Raw genomic sequence first — 14,954 nt, 5'->3', positions numbered from 1 at the left:
CCCAGTTTGTGGGCTAAGCTCCCACTGAGGTCTGGCAAACCTCGATTCTTTGGCCAGGACACAACCTGGGCAGAGGATGAGCAAAGGACCAGCTCTAGGAGGCACCTAAAGATAGAATGGAACAGGGCCTGGAAGGCTTGGACTGTGGGGAAGCACAGGGTAGAGGAGAAGGACTACCTGGTCTAGAAGTCACAGTAAGTGGAATTCCCTGCCCAGGTTTAGCAACACGGGTAGTTCAGAGTACCCTAGGAGGACACAGCCTCCACACTATGCCTTGGCAGCAGTGACACATCTAACTGCTTGGGAGACACTGAGAAAGGCTTGGGGAGGGATGAGCATATCGGTCATTAATTTCTTTCTCCAGGCTAAGCTGCTGTTTCAGGGCTGCATGGCTTTCCCCACCCCAGCCAGGGATCCAAGCTAGGCAGTGCTGAGGCCAAGATGAGACTTGGTAGTGGTATCAATGCTCAGGACCATATAATCTCCCCCAGCATTACTCTGAAGCTTGGATGGTAAGTGGAGATTTGGAAGGTTTGTGACCATTTTGTATACATGGCAAACAGTCATAAGTAGAAAATATGTGTTAATAAGAATATTTGAGGATTTATCCTCTATTTTTAATTAGCAAGACTTGGACTCCTCAGGGACCATTCACTATCCATTCACTTGTTCAACAAATATTTCTTAGAAGCCTACCGTGAGTTGAATATTGTACTACGCTCTGCAGAAACAATCTTGAAGAAGACAAGACAGAGTCCTTCCCCCAGAGGTGGTGATGGCAGTTTATATACAAGAAAAATATACAAGAGACCTCTCAAAATACAACACCAGTAAGTTGTAATAAGTGCTATGAAGAAAACACAAAGGATGCTCAGGTAGAGAAAAATAGGATTGGGGCACTTACTTGAGGTGGGGTGGCCAGGAAAGGCCTTTCTGAGAGGTAGCATTTAAACTGAGATCTAAAGGATGAGAAAACTTATTTGTTTCTGTAGCTCCAGAGCCTTGTACAAGTCTCAGGCAGATATCCATGGACATACGTGGAACAACTGAACTGCTGAAGCTTTCCCTTTGGTGATGACACTGAAACAAGTCTTTTCAGTCAAGGGCAAGAGGCGGGCATTTCCTACATTCTCAGTAAAAACTCCAGAGGTGGCTGATAGAGCTTCAATTAACACTATGCATGTGAGGAAAATCTTCAGAACTGAATCTTAGGGAAAAGATTCATGGCAATGTTTCCACAACAGAGCCATGCCTTTTAGGCATGAACACACACAGGCACTCAGACACCCTTACAAAATACATGCACATACACGCATACCAACACACCTACTGACACAAGCATATACACTCTCATTCATATACACACATATACACTTGTGAAAGAGGGTGCAGGAGCAACTGCATTCCATCACAGTCAAGCCAGTTACCTCTCTCTATATGGTCACTGTGGGCTGTGGTCCGGGAGAGCTGGCTGTGCAGACGCTCAATTTCTGCATCTTTCAGGGCCACCTGCTCCTGCAGCTGGGCTACCTCAGCCTGGAAGAGCAACAAAGAATCCCTACCAGGTGAGAGAGATGACCAAACTGTGATGACAGACTTCAAGCTAGAGGCCAAAGCCCATCAGGTCCTAAGGCATGTTAGGAAGGTAGCAAAGATATCAGAGACACCTCACTACCCTCCCTACAGGGTGGAGCTCTGCTGCATGCACTCACTCTCCCTGGCTATTCCAGCCCTACCTACAGCCCTGACTGTCAAACTGCTTCTCCCCCACATCCCTCCTACCTGACCAGGCTCTTTCCCTACTCCACCCTCTGGGCCTAGGCACCTCTAAGCCTGAGGAGCTGGGATTGTGTACAATGTGAGGGCTATCTGGAAGTGGACATTCTCTTTCTGGGTGTGGTCGTCCTTGTCCCAAAACATTCATGCATCCATGTATGAACACCACCATGACAATATATATGCTTCTTTCATCTTTCCATCTCATTCATCTTTCCATCTCGTGCAGGAAGTACTGTGGAAATCAAATCACTACTGGTGGATAAAGAATGAGCCAAGAACTGACATGCAGAGATGGGTGCTCTGGCTCCCTGCAAGTGCTGGGCCTCATTAAACCCAGAGACCACACCCTGGTGTTGCTGAACTGGAATATGAGTCACCTTTAGGGCCTCAGAAGCTTTAAGCAGAAAACTGAAAAACTTCAAAAGTCAGTGTGGGTTTTTACTGCAAGGAATCAGGATGATGTAAGAAAGAGAGCATGGATTTTGGAACAGCACAGACCCAGGTCTGAACCTCTGAGCCTCAGTTTCTTTATCTGGAAAATGAGGATGATAAGATATGCCTCATTGGGTTATTTTATGGATTAATCGAGAAAATGTGAACAAAGGGCTTGGTACATCCTAGCACATAGGAGGTGCTCAATACCAGGTAGTTATTAAACAATCTTTAGCATATCAAAGGACTACATGCCAAGGCAAAGAGTTTAGGTAATTTAAAAAAGGGGGGGCGGGGTGGGGAGGGAAGTGACTTGGTTGTATAACAGAGGGTAGTATGTACAACTTCAAAGGTTTTATCAAGACAGGACTTGCTTGAGTGGAGCACTATGATGGAAGGTTCTGAGCTATTCGAGAAAGAGTCCTCCTAGAACGGGTGACTGTGAGGCAAGTACATACAAGGCTGCACTCAGATACAAACAGACCAGTAGATAAAGAGATCTGAACAGCCTAGAGGTGTCACTAACTAGCAACAAGATCTTGGAAAAGTTCTTTAACTTCTCTTTGTGTCTGTTTCCTCATCTGTAAAATGGGAGTATTACAGACCTACCTCTTGGGTTGTTATGGGGACCAGATAAGTTAATGTTTGCAAAGTACTTAAATTATTATATAATTATGCTACATATCACTTACCAGTGGGAAATGAACAGATGATTCAGTTAAATTACGTTAAGATAATTAGCCAGCTCTTTGGGGTAAAATATATATATAATAATATATATAAATTATATATATATAATAATATACAAATTATATATATATATAAATATATATATATTTATATACTTACACTAAAACAAATTTCAGATGGACTATAGAACTAAATGTAAGTATCAAACCTCAAAAAAAAAAAAGTGAAAAGAAAATTCAGGCCAATGTTTATACGAACTCCGTTGGGAAAAGATTTTCTTGAGAGGATAGAAGAAGCCATTAAAGAAAGCATAAAAACATAAAGGCAAATAAATCAGAGAGTTATTTACAAGAAATATAACAAAAGCTCGTGTTCTTGATATTTAATAAAAAACAATACAGACCACTAAGAAGAACACTAGAACCAAAACAGAAAACTGAGCAAAGAATATGAACGGACAACTCTGAGGAAGAAATATATGGCCAATTAAAGGGATAAACGTTCAACCTCACCAATAATCAGAAAAAGGGGAATTAAAATGATACGTTGATATCACCCTTCCACAGGCATCATATAAGCAAATATTTTTTTTTCTAAAAGATGCTACTGTTTGTTGCTCAAAGATGATGCAAGTATAATCAATATACAGAGATAAAACTCTCCAAAAAATATGACAGCATGCCTCAAAGGCCGTAAAAACATTCACGTTTTGATCAAGTACTTGTACTCCTAGGAATTAATCCTAAAGAAATAACCTGAAATGAGGGAGAAAAAATTTCCAAGCATAAAAAGCTTCCTAAAACATTAGTTATAACACTGAAAAACTGCAGTGAGGTGTGAGGGAGTAGCCTTACTACTCAACTACAAGGGGTCATCAGGTAACATCCCTGGGTGGCTCTGTAGAGACCCTAGTAAAATAGTACCTCTTAGACATAACCAAACAACTCCTGGGAGTGTATTTCTGGATTTGAAGGATTACATAGTTCATAAAGTTTACATTCTACATCCTAGCTTGGTAAGTAGTGTCTGGGATCTTAAAAGTTTTTAACCAGCCATCTAAGATACAACTATTTGCCTCCCCTTGTCTGGAGCAAAAGAGAAAGAAGAAAAACAAAGATGTGAAGAAGAAACTAGTCTACAGGACAAACAGTCTACAGGAACCACGGCCTCATCCACCCTGAGACCACAAGAACTAGATGGTGCCTGACTACCACTATGTACTGCTCTAATAAGGCCCACAGTAGATGGTCCCTGATAGAATGGGAGAAAAATACAGAACAGAACCTCAAATTCTTGAAAAAAAAAACAGACCTATTGGACTGGTTTAGACCAGAGGACTCCTAAGACTACTGCCCTGAAACAGTCTTCAAACCTCAAACAGAAATAACAAATTGGCTCAAAAAATAATTAATATCATCCATAAGTAATATGTTTCTTTAAAAAATTACCTATATGAGATCAAATGGTCAACAATTACTTCAAAACAAAGATAAGAATGTAAGGGGGCAGGAAAACTAGATTCATGGAAAGGGAACAACCAACCAAGACGGAAATAATGAGAATGTTCACCCATGGTGAAGAATGTAACCAATGTCACCGAACAACTTAAATAGAAATTGTTGAATGGGAAGTTAAACTGCTGTGTGAGCCTTCACAAAGCACACAATAAAATATTATTTAAAACAATAAAAAAAGAAAGAGTACCTGCCCAGGCTCCAGCAGGCAAGAATACTGCTCTAAGATTGTTACAGCTTTCTTTCCCCTCCCCCCCCCACCCGAGGAAGGCTAAAATCTGTAATGTGAAATATCCTAATGTTTAAAAGAGAATTCGACATTTCTAAATACATGTGCAGAGCAAAAAAAGTAAATTTATGGGCTGAATTCAACCCATTAGTTTTAGTTTCTGGACTTTAATTATTAGAGAAAAAGAGAGAAGAAACAAAGGAGGGGAGGCAGGAATTTATTTCACAAAAGGATTTTGGTATCCTTTAAACAGCAAACTTTCCAGTTTTTAATTAAAACATGATTTATTGAAAAAAAATCAAAGTATACGTCACTTTCAAGAATACATTCATTGCTGAAAATAAGGCACGCCTATTTTTCAAAAACATTTCTATTAGAGGGACTGCTGATTTTATAAGGATGCAGGTTATATAATGTTGGTGCTCATTGCCTTAGGACTTGTCACTAGCTCTCTGTTCACTTGCTCGCTCACTGGCTCTCTCTCTCAGAGAACGTTCTAGGCCTCGACTTCAGGTAGGCACTATGGAGTGCAGTGAGAGGAAAGAGACTTGACTGCTGCCCTTCAGGAGCTCATAATCTTGCAGGCTGTCACCAAAAGAAACTTCCCAGATCCAAATCTGTCTGCTACAGTCCCTGTTATACTCAGTACCATGGTCTGTGCACACAGTAGGATGAATTCACATTTTCCAAGCTTAGGCAACTGCAAAACCCAAGTCTGAACACAGGCCCTCCCTACAGGGCCCTCTCCATAAGCATCAGAACTGCCTCTTACCTTAGTGGCCTTCAACTTCCACTCATACTGATTTCGCTCATTTTCCAACTCTTCCACTTTGATTTTGAGGCGCCTGAGTTCTTGTAGTAACTCCTAAAGGAACAGGAGAGAAAGACAAAGTTCTGATGGTTAAAAAGCAGGAGGTGCCTTGGGTCTACAAACCTGGCTAAGTTCATGCACAGAGGATACCAGGGGCAAAGCGACAGCTTCAAGTTCCACACTGCTGTTTTAATCTGTAATGTGGTTCTTGTTTCAGGAAAATCTGTGTGGCCCTTTAAAAATAATGGAATCTCTTAGATCAGGTTCAGATACCAGAAAGAGAAAAATGTCCTCTTCTTTTTCGAATGCTTTTTTTTGTGTGTGTGTGTGCTTTAAGTAAAAGTTTACTAATCAAGCCAGTCTCCCACACAAAAATTTATATACGCCTTACTATATACTCCTAGTTGCTCTTCACCTAATGAGACAGCACACTCCTCCTCTCCACCCTGTATTTCCACGTCCATTCAGCCAGCTTCTGTCCCCCTTTGCCTTCTCATCTCACGTCCAGACAGAAGCTGCCCACAGTCTCCTATGTCTACTTGACCCAAGAGGTTCACTCCTCACCAGTGTCATTTTCTATCTTATAGTCCAGTCCAATGCCTGTCTGAAGAGTTGGCTTTGGGAATGGTTCCTGTCTTGGGCTAACAGAAGGTCTGGGGACCATGACCTCTGGGGTCCTTCTAGTCTCAGTCAGACCATTAAGTCTGGTCTTTTTATGAGAATTTGAGGTCTGCATCCCACTGCACTCCTGCCCCTTCAGGGATTCTCTGTTGTGTTAGAATGCTTCTTGCCTGCCCCTTTCTCTGACACTCTCGTCCACTGCAGAGTGTGTGTGTGTCATGAACATGTGTGTAGGTGGCGAGGCAAGCAGAGTTTGAGAACAAGTAGAACAAAGATGCTGAAATGAGACAGCTTCTACTCCTGTGATGCAGACCAAGTAGCAAAAAGCAGGCTGAGAGCAACTCTCTGTGCTGGGGATGGGGAAACCCAGAAGAGGGGTTTTGTGGTCCTGGGAGGCTTCACAGAAGAAGTGACAATTGAGTGGGATGGAAATGAAACACTAAGAGAACAAACATTAAGTGCCAAGTGTAGAGGCCAGTAATGGGTGTTCAGTTGAGAAGAGGAAATTGGTTTAAGGAAGAAGAGAAGAGGGCATCCAGGGAGAGAGGAGGCAGAAAACTAGACAACCTGTTGGGCTGGAGCAGAGGAAGGGTGTGGGCAAACAGTGGGAGATAAGGTGGGAAGAGAAGGTGGGGGCTCTATTTTGAAGGCTTCTGAATGAGAAAATAAGGAGTTGTGATAACATTCCCTGCACTGGAGGGAGCCAATGAAGATTGCTGAGTGAAGCAATGATATTTAAGCACCCTGCAGCTAACAAGCAATGGAATTGGGATTCAAGCCCATGTCATCTGATTCCAGGGCCCCTGTTTTTTAAATTACCCCTTCAATAAACAAGAGACCAACGTTCCCTTAACAACTGGCCCTGTTGAGTTTGTTATGAGTTCCTATTAAAAAATTAGCATAAAGGCAATTATTTCCATATGCTTTCTAAACTCCAAACTCATACGACAAACTACCTGTTGACATCTACACATGGATGTCACTCACATAAGCATCTCAGGATTGTCATGTCCAAAATGGACTCTTACTTCCCTCCCTTAATCATCTCTGTCTCACTAAATGGCACACGCATTTATCTAATCGCTTGTGCCAGAAATCTGGGATCCATTCTTGGAATCTCCTTCTCTGTCTTTCCCTAATATATAACCCATCCTCCAAGCCTTGTTGATTCAACTTTCAAGAAAATAACTTGAATCATTTGTCTCCAACCTCTACCACCACCACTCTGGTCTAGCAGCTACTTCTGATGGCCTGGACAGTCTCTTCATTGATTGTTTCTCTGTCTTCTTGCCCCTCTTCTATCTATTGATCCCACAGCATCCAGGCAAATAATATGATTACAGTACAAATCTGATCATGTCACTCTGCTTCTCAAAGCTGATTAACTATAACACAGCCCATTCTATCCCAGGTCACTGTCTTTTTTTTTTTTTAATTGTGGTAAAAATACATGTAACAAAACATTTTCCATTTCAACATTTTTTATGTGTACAATTCTGGGACATTAATTACATGTAGTAGAAAGAAGCCCTGGTGGTGCGATGGTTAAGCACTCAGCTGCTAACCTAACGGTTGGAGGTTTGAACCCACCCAGCAGCTCCTCAGGAGAAAAGACTTGGCGATCTGCTCTTGTATAGATTACAGACTAGAAAACCCTACGGGGCAGTTCTACTCTTGTCACATGGGGTTGCTATGAGTTGAAATCTGCTTGGCAGCATCCAAAAGCAACAACAACAATGTGGTGGAACCATCACCACTATCCATTTCCAAATATTTTACCATCCTTAAAAGAAACTCTATGTCCCTTAAGCAATACCTGCCTGCCTCTTGCATCACTCTTTCTCCCCAATTATGATCTAGCCACACCAGATACTTTTTAGTTTCTCCTTCCAACTTTGTCTTTCACATATGCCATTATCTCTGTTTGTAACCATCTACCATGCTAACTCCTACCCAAACTTCAGGCCTCCCTGAACAAGGCTATCTTGACCTCCACACTGCCTCAGCTGCCCCAGCTGTACTCTCTTGTGAGACCTTGTGTGTCTCCCGCATGCTGTGCAATTAAATATTTACATGTATGATTGCTAATGGCTAGTTATCCTCCTCCACTGTTAACTCCACGAAGCATTCTGCTAGTTCCAAGTTAATTTTGTGACTATGTGCAGTGCCTGGCTCATAGTAGGTATGTATTATATGTTGAATAAACACATGGTACTGAAGTCATTATTTAACTGGACTTGGGCTCCCAAGTCCTTTTCAACAGTAGGCCTTGGAGGCACAGGCCCGCCCTAGTTCTGCTGCCACACCAGGCATCAGTAATGCCACAGAGGACCAGGTCACACCAGCAAGAGGAGCCAAGTCCAGAATCCCAGGCAGGCAGACCTCACGTGGGCTAGAGGTTGTGAAAACCACTCTAATGGGATTATGGGGGAGAATTTTTCCTGGAAATTCAATGATGACTTAATTGAGCACAGCAAATGGAAAACTGTTCTAGTTTCTCACTGGGAGTAAGCCTCTTTAAAAAATAAACTTGAAAGGATTCTTTCATTCCTTCATGATGTTATTTTTCCCCCCAAGGAAAAAGAATCACCTGAGTCAAAGCTTTGTTTAATCTCCCCGCCCAGAAGAAGGAACTGGTATCTGAATCATATACCTGGGCAAGAGAATCTTGAGGCTTCCTTTGGCACAAATGCCCATCACTCCAAGTGTCTGACACACCTTGTTCCCAGCCCCTAGGGAGATGAGTGCCACCACCTGCATGAAGGTCTGATTCACTTGCTCAGACTCTGCTCAGTGAGAGCCACAAAGCTCACTTGCTTCCTGAGAGGAGTGAGTCCCAAGCTATTCCCAGAGGCAAAAACAGAACCATGCTAAGCCCCCCGGCCCCTCCACCATGAAATGCCCCACACATGCATGCTGATATACTTAAGTGTGGTTCCTACAGGTGACCCCTCCCAACGGGCACAGTCCTGGCTGCAGGGCTGCGGATCGGCCGCATCGTCACCGGCCGCCACCTCCTCAGGGTGGTCCCTACTGAGTAACTGGCGCTCTTGCATCTGCCTGTGGATGTCCAGCTGCAGCCTACACATCTGCTCCTGCAGCTCACTGATCACATTCAGAACCGACTGTAGGAAGGAAGAGAGAGGAGAAAAAAGCACGTGGGGTCAGTCAGCTCTCAGCCACAGAGCTTCTTGAGACAGTAGCACAGAAAAGGAAGGACCGTGCAAAGGGTGAGCAGCAGGAAACACCCAGCAGTCACTGTTCATGGCCATCCACCTTCTGCACAGGAATCAAAAGGCATGGCATGTTTCCTGATGCCTGCCTCATCCAGGGGCCGGTAGAAGGCTGCCTTGCAGTTTGAACAAACATCCAACAGCAATTAGCTCCTTTGCACCATGCTGGAGGTTCGTCCTTGCATGCCAACACCTGAAGCACAGAGCCTAGAAGAAACCCTTCATGAAGCAGAAACAGCAGCAGAGACAAGGACATAAGCAGAGACACACACACAAACACATCTCCTTTATACATGTGTCTATGTTACACAGGTCAATTTCCTACTCAAATGATCAAACATGTCAACACCTCATGAACAGGTGATATATATGGCACACACCACGCTTAAACATGCTAATATGTCCCCAATTCCAACCTCTCCCTCACACTCTAGACTAAAACTTACTCCTTCACTTCCCACTCCAAACCTGACTCCTTTGTAACATCTAGAATATTTTGGCCTTCTATGACAACTTTTAAACATAACTACAAACCTTAGAATTCATACCTATTCAATTTTGAATCCCTTTAACTAGCAGCTCCATTTGGTCTTTCCCTTATCTAGTCAATAGACATTTAGTGTCACTCTGCAGAGACCTAATGGCCACAGTATTCTATGGGGAAGGATGGTGACCCTCCTCTCCCTACGGTCAAGAACCTTCACTTCCTCCATTGCCCTCTCCCTTCTCTTGTTCTCTCCATTTTTAAACTTCTCGGATGAGTCCAGACCTGCTGTCCCTGCTTTTCATCATCTCATTTCCTCTCTTCACCCCCCAGGAAGACAAGCTTCTGTGTACAGCATATTATGCTTACCACTCTTCCTCAGTGACTTCCTCCCAGTCAAATCCATAAACTTGTTCTCTTCCCTCAAGCCGTTTGGCTCCCCCTTGAAGAGCTTCATTCTATACCTTCAGCAATTTGGGACTATGCAGGTTCTTCCAAACCCTTTATTACTCTTTTTATACCAACCTATCTAACCCTCCATTCTGTCTAGGTCTTTATGGATCCTGATGTTAACTAATCCATTTAGTTTTTCTTTAAATTCCTATCATCACAAATTCAAGGCCTTCTACATCAACATCTAAATTATGGACTAACAATGTTAAACAGCAGGAGAGCTACAGACAGATTACTAGATTACCTAAAGATAGTCTTTAAGGTATTATTATCATTCAGGTGCCAACATAACTGTTTTAGCATTCATCCCATATTCCTCTATCTTATCCACAAGACTAATTCAAGCAACGTTTTTGCAACACCTCACTGAAGTGCAGGTTTACCAGATCTACCACTACCAGATCTGTTCCCAGCCAAGCCAGTGAGGTCAAACTGATGTGACTCTTAGTAGATCCCTACTTTGTCATCAAAGTAGCTTCTCACAAAATATCACAGAGTTGACCTCAAACTCAATAAAAAAAAAAAAAAAAAAAAAATTTTATAGACTAAGTTTATTAGAATCCATCTAACTTTCTTCTCTATTTTGAAAATCAAGAAAAAAATACTGTAGTTTATTTCCAGTTTTCTAGCAATTTACTCGATTTTCTTGATTCCCTAAAACTCACTTATAGCAAACAGCCCTGGGACTGCTGTTCTAAGTTCTTTGTACCTGGCAGAGGCATTTGTGAAATGTAGTCCATTTTTTTATTAGAGCTTCCCACTGAGAACGTAACTTCAAGAAGTCTTTCAATTGTCCTCAGCATCTTCCTTTCGTCTGGTGTTTGCCCTTCCTGATAATGTTCATGCAGGTGCACTTTTATTTGTCCTTGGCATATGTCCTTTTCATCTTTGTAGAAGCCCTTTTGAAAACAAGTTCTTTCACCTCTAAAGCTTTTGCTTTCTATTGGTATCATTTGTGAGATTACACAATCAGAATATATTGCTTTTAAACAGTTCAATCTCCTTCAGTCATTTTCCAGAGATTTCTACCCATTTTATTTCTAAACTTTCAAAGCTGCGATTTACTAAAGTTTACAGTGCTTGCCTATGGCTAGTTTTTCCCTTCTCCACTTTCATGAACTCTCCGATAACAATGACCACATTCTCAAGGAACCTATCACATTTACTTCATATACTAGTTTCTCCTTATGCTTTAATATTAGAACCAGAGTGGCAGTTTTCCCAGTTTCTTTCTCTACCCTCTGGATAGAAACTGTAAACGTGTGAGGAAAAAAAATGTCAAATACTAAGTTTTTAACTGAAGGAGATTTTTAGAAGTGATCCAAATATAGTTGCTGCTCCACTCAACTATGTTCCTTGTCTCTTCACCAATCACCATAGGGGTCTGTATCAGAAATGTATCTGTTTTTCTCTTCACCAATCAGCATAGGGGTCTGTATCACAAATGTATCTGTTTTTCTCTTCACCAATCAGCGTGGGGGTCTGTATCAGAAATGTATCTGTTTTTCTCCCTCTGCTTAGTGTGACCATGTGGCATACCCCAGCAGTTCTGGGCTACTCTCTTTAATTCTCCTAATCCATATGTTTTTCTCTCCTCCTCCCACCCCCACCACCCATCATGTGCCTACCCTCAGGCTTGGGATTTCAACTTTGCTTTTTAATTCTTTATCTCCGGGGCAATCCCATCTCCTCTCTTAACAGGCCTGTTTCCCTTCCACAGGACAGTCCCTGTTATAATTGTTCCATTCTTGGGTCCCACATCATGAAACCTAGGTGACATTTATAAGGTTATCATTGCTGTTCCATATTGTAATCTCGACTCACTTTGTTTATTAATCCTGGTTCATCAACAACCATAAAAGTTCTTTTTTATGAGTCTTTCCTATGTGAGACTACAGGGTACCTCCCATAATCATAGTCTTTCCCACCCCATCCTGCCTGTTAAACTTGTCCACAGTTTTATTTAGTTTCTTTTCTCCTTCTTCCTTCATGCTCAGTTTAGTATCCTCCTAGCACTCATGTGCACTGGTGGTGGGAATATAATGGCAAAAAAAAAAAAAAAAAAAAATTTTTTTTTTTTTTTTACTCTACAGAGGGCAACTTGGAAATACCCATCAAAATTTTAAGTGCACGTACCCTTTGACCCATCAATTCCACTTCAATATCCTCAACACATGTACAAGGTCATTCACTGCAGCATTATTTGTAATAGCAAAAAGTTGGAAACAACCTAAATGGCCATGGAAAGAGAACTAATTAATTAGGGTACAGTCAGAGAGTAAAATGATATGCAGACATGAATAAGAGGAAGTTTTCTTTTTAATGTACCTGGTATAGCATGAACTTCAAGATCATTGAAAAAAAAAAGAAGGGTCCAGAACAGCATGTATTTGTGCAAAAATAAGGGAAAGAATGTGTATGTATATATATACACACATACATATATACATATACACACACATATATACACACACACATACATATATATACACACACATATGTATATTTTTTTTTCCTTCATTTTTCACATGAGTTTGCTGTTGTCCATGCATATGACAACTCTGGCAAGATACAAAACAAACTGGTAACACTGGGTCCTGGAGGGCCAGGAAATGGCATGGAAGGAGACTTTGCTGTATACCCTTTTGAACTTTTGATTTTTGAATTGTATGAATATATTTTCTAGTCTAATAAAAATAAGTAAACAAAAAATAAATGAAGTAAAAATAAGAATAATAAGGCCCTTCTAGTCGAGCCTAGGAAACCCTGGTGGCGAAGTGGTTAAGAGCTATGGTCAAAAAGGTCAGGAGTTCAAATCCACCAAGTGCTTCTTGGAAACCCTATGGGGCAGTTCTACTCTGTCCTATAGGGTCATTATGAGTCGGATTTGACAACGGTAATGGGTTTGGTTATTTTGGTTAGTCAGGCCAGCTCAACTCTGAACAAACATAATCTTCCCAGCCCTTGCTCTGTATTCCAAGTCCATCATCTGGTTGCCCCGGTTCAGAGATCAGAATCCCTCTCTTCCAAGGGCCTGCCCGTAAGAAGAAAAAAAGGATGAGAATACTGCCTGTGTGGTAAGACATTCCGTTTTCTGCCAAGGAAATCTTAAAGATCCTTTCTGGTTCTTCATGTTTGCGTATATCCCTAATCAACTGGGCTGGCTTCATTTCCTAGTACATCCTGGGCCCCTGCTCCCCTCTTAACAGGCTGCTCTAGTGTTACATGCAGAAGCCCCTGATCCCACAGTGGGATTCAGCTGCAAGCCTCCTGCACCCCAGTCTTAGGAAAGCCAGACTTCCCACCTCCTTTCATCTGGAGTGCCACCTAGAGGTTTTCCTTTACCTCTGTATAAAAAAAAAAACAGTGCCGACGAATATAACAGAAAGCTATACAGAGGTATAGCTTTCTGTTATATTCCATCCTCCTAACTCTGGTATTTACTTTCCTTCTCAATCACTCTTCTGCAGCCCTACTTTTTAGGAGTAAGTCTAATTGACTCAATCCTGTATCCTCTGAAATGGTCTAGAAACACTGCAAGAAGCTGACAAGAAAAGGTAAGACAAACAGGAATCCCAGTATTCACTCACATCTCACTTGGGCAGTCACTGACTCCTGATCTAGCTGGCCATCAGAATTCTCTCCATCTGACAAGAAACCTACCCATCAAAGTCCTCAGGTCTGACAGAAAGATCAACAATAATCATTCCACAACTGGCTATAGGCAGCAGGATACTGGTTTAGGCTGAAATAAGAACCAACACAGGAGGAGCAATCTGCAATGCTCTCATTAACAGCATCCTTTTCTTTTTTCTCCCATTGAGATACCAAATGGAATCTGAGGAAAAAGCCTAAACTACATGGATGAAGCTGATTTCAGATCTGATTACCTAAAAAGAAAAAAGAAAAGTCCTGACTTTTCCAAACCACAAGCAATCAGCCCTGAAGTTAAGTACATTCACTGGAAAAACACAGCAGCAGTGTAGGATATGAAACTGTATTCCCAGTATTCATGCAACTACCACTTCCCATGACCTTAGGTACCTGAATGTGGCACTCAAAATAAACATCGCTATGTACAAAACAATGGCACAATTTAAGCAGCACCACATGATTTTAAGCTATGATTTGGAACCAACTCTACGGCAATGGGTTTAGTTTGGTTTAGTGCTCTAAAAACAGCTACAAATAGAGGTAGAGGTTCTGGGCATACCAGTGAAGGTTACATTCAGTTACAAGAATGAAGAATTTGTTTCAGATCATGTGGCTACTCACTGATTATCACAGGTTTGAGCAGCCTAAAAAATTCCTCCACATGGAAACCAAATATTTGTACTAGTGACTGGGAAGGGCTGTTAATCTGGTAGGACTGAGGCCAGAAGCCTCATGCAAGAGTAACCTGTTGCCATGAGTTGATTCAGACTCATAGCAACCTTACAGGACAGAGTAGAACTGCCCCATGGGGTTTCCAAGGCTGTAATCTTCATGAAAGCAAGCTGCCACTTCTTTTTCCTGTGGAGCAGCTGGGGGTTCAAACCGCCAACCTTTCAGTGAGCAGCTGAAGCCCTTCACGACTGCATCACCAGAGCTACCTCATGCAGAAATAGCCTAATGAAATCAACAACAAAAAATCAGAAAAAACAAATCCTTCAGAAAAGAAAGAACAAGAAAAAAGCAAACAGCAAATTGACTACCCTAGATTTGTCCC

At 41.8% G+C, this 14,954-nt stretch overlaps 1 protein-coding gene across 11 annotated transcripts in view; it reads right to left on the bottom strand.

Moving 5' to 3' along the window:
- Positions 1–14,954, bottom strand: part of PPFIBP2 (PPFIA binding protein 2) — a 173,050-nt gene that overhangs the window by 39,718 nt on the left and 118,378 nt on the right. For all 11 annotated transcript variants that reach the window (XM_049890266.1, XM_049890260.1, XM_049890264.1 and 8 more), the window contains 2 exons: positions 5,417–5,509; positions 1,428–1,536 (listed from right to left, as the gene is read on the bottom strand). In XM_049890266.1, the coding sequence (XP_049746223.1) occupies positions 1,428–1,536; positions 5,417–5,509 (202 nt within the window). The remainder of the gene's footprint in view (positions 1–1,427; positions 1,537–5,416; positions 5,510–14,954) is intronic.

Source organism: Elephas maximus, chromosome 7 (assembly GCF_024166365.1).
Source record: "Elephas maximus indicus isolate mEleMax1 chromosome 7, mEleMax1 primary haplotype, whole genome shotgun sequence".
Lineage (NCBI taxonomy): Eukaryota > Metazoa > Chordata > Mammalia > Proboscidea > Elephantidae > Elephas > Elephas maximus.
This window is presented reverse-complemented; position numbering and strand designations above follow the sequence as displayed.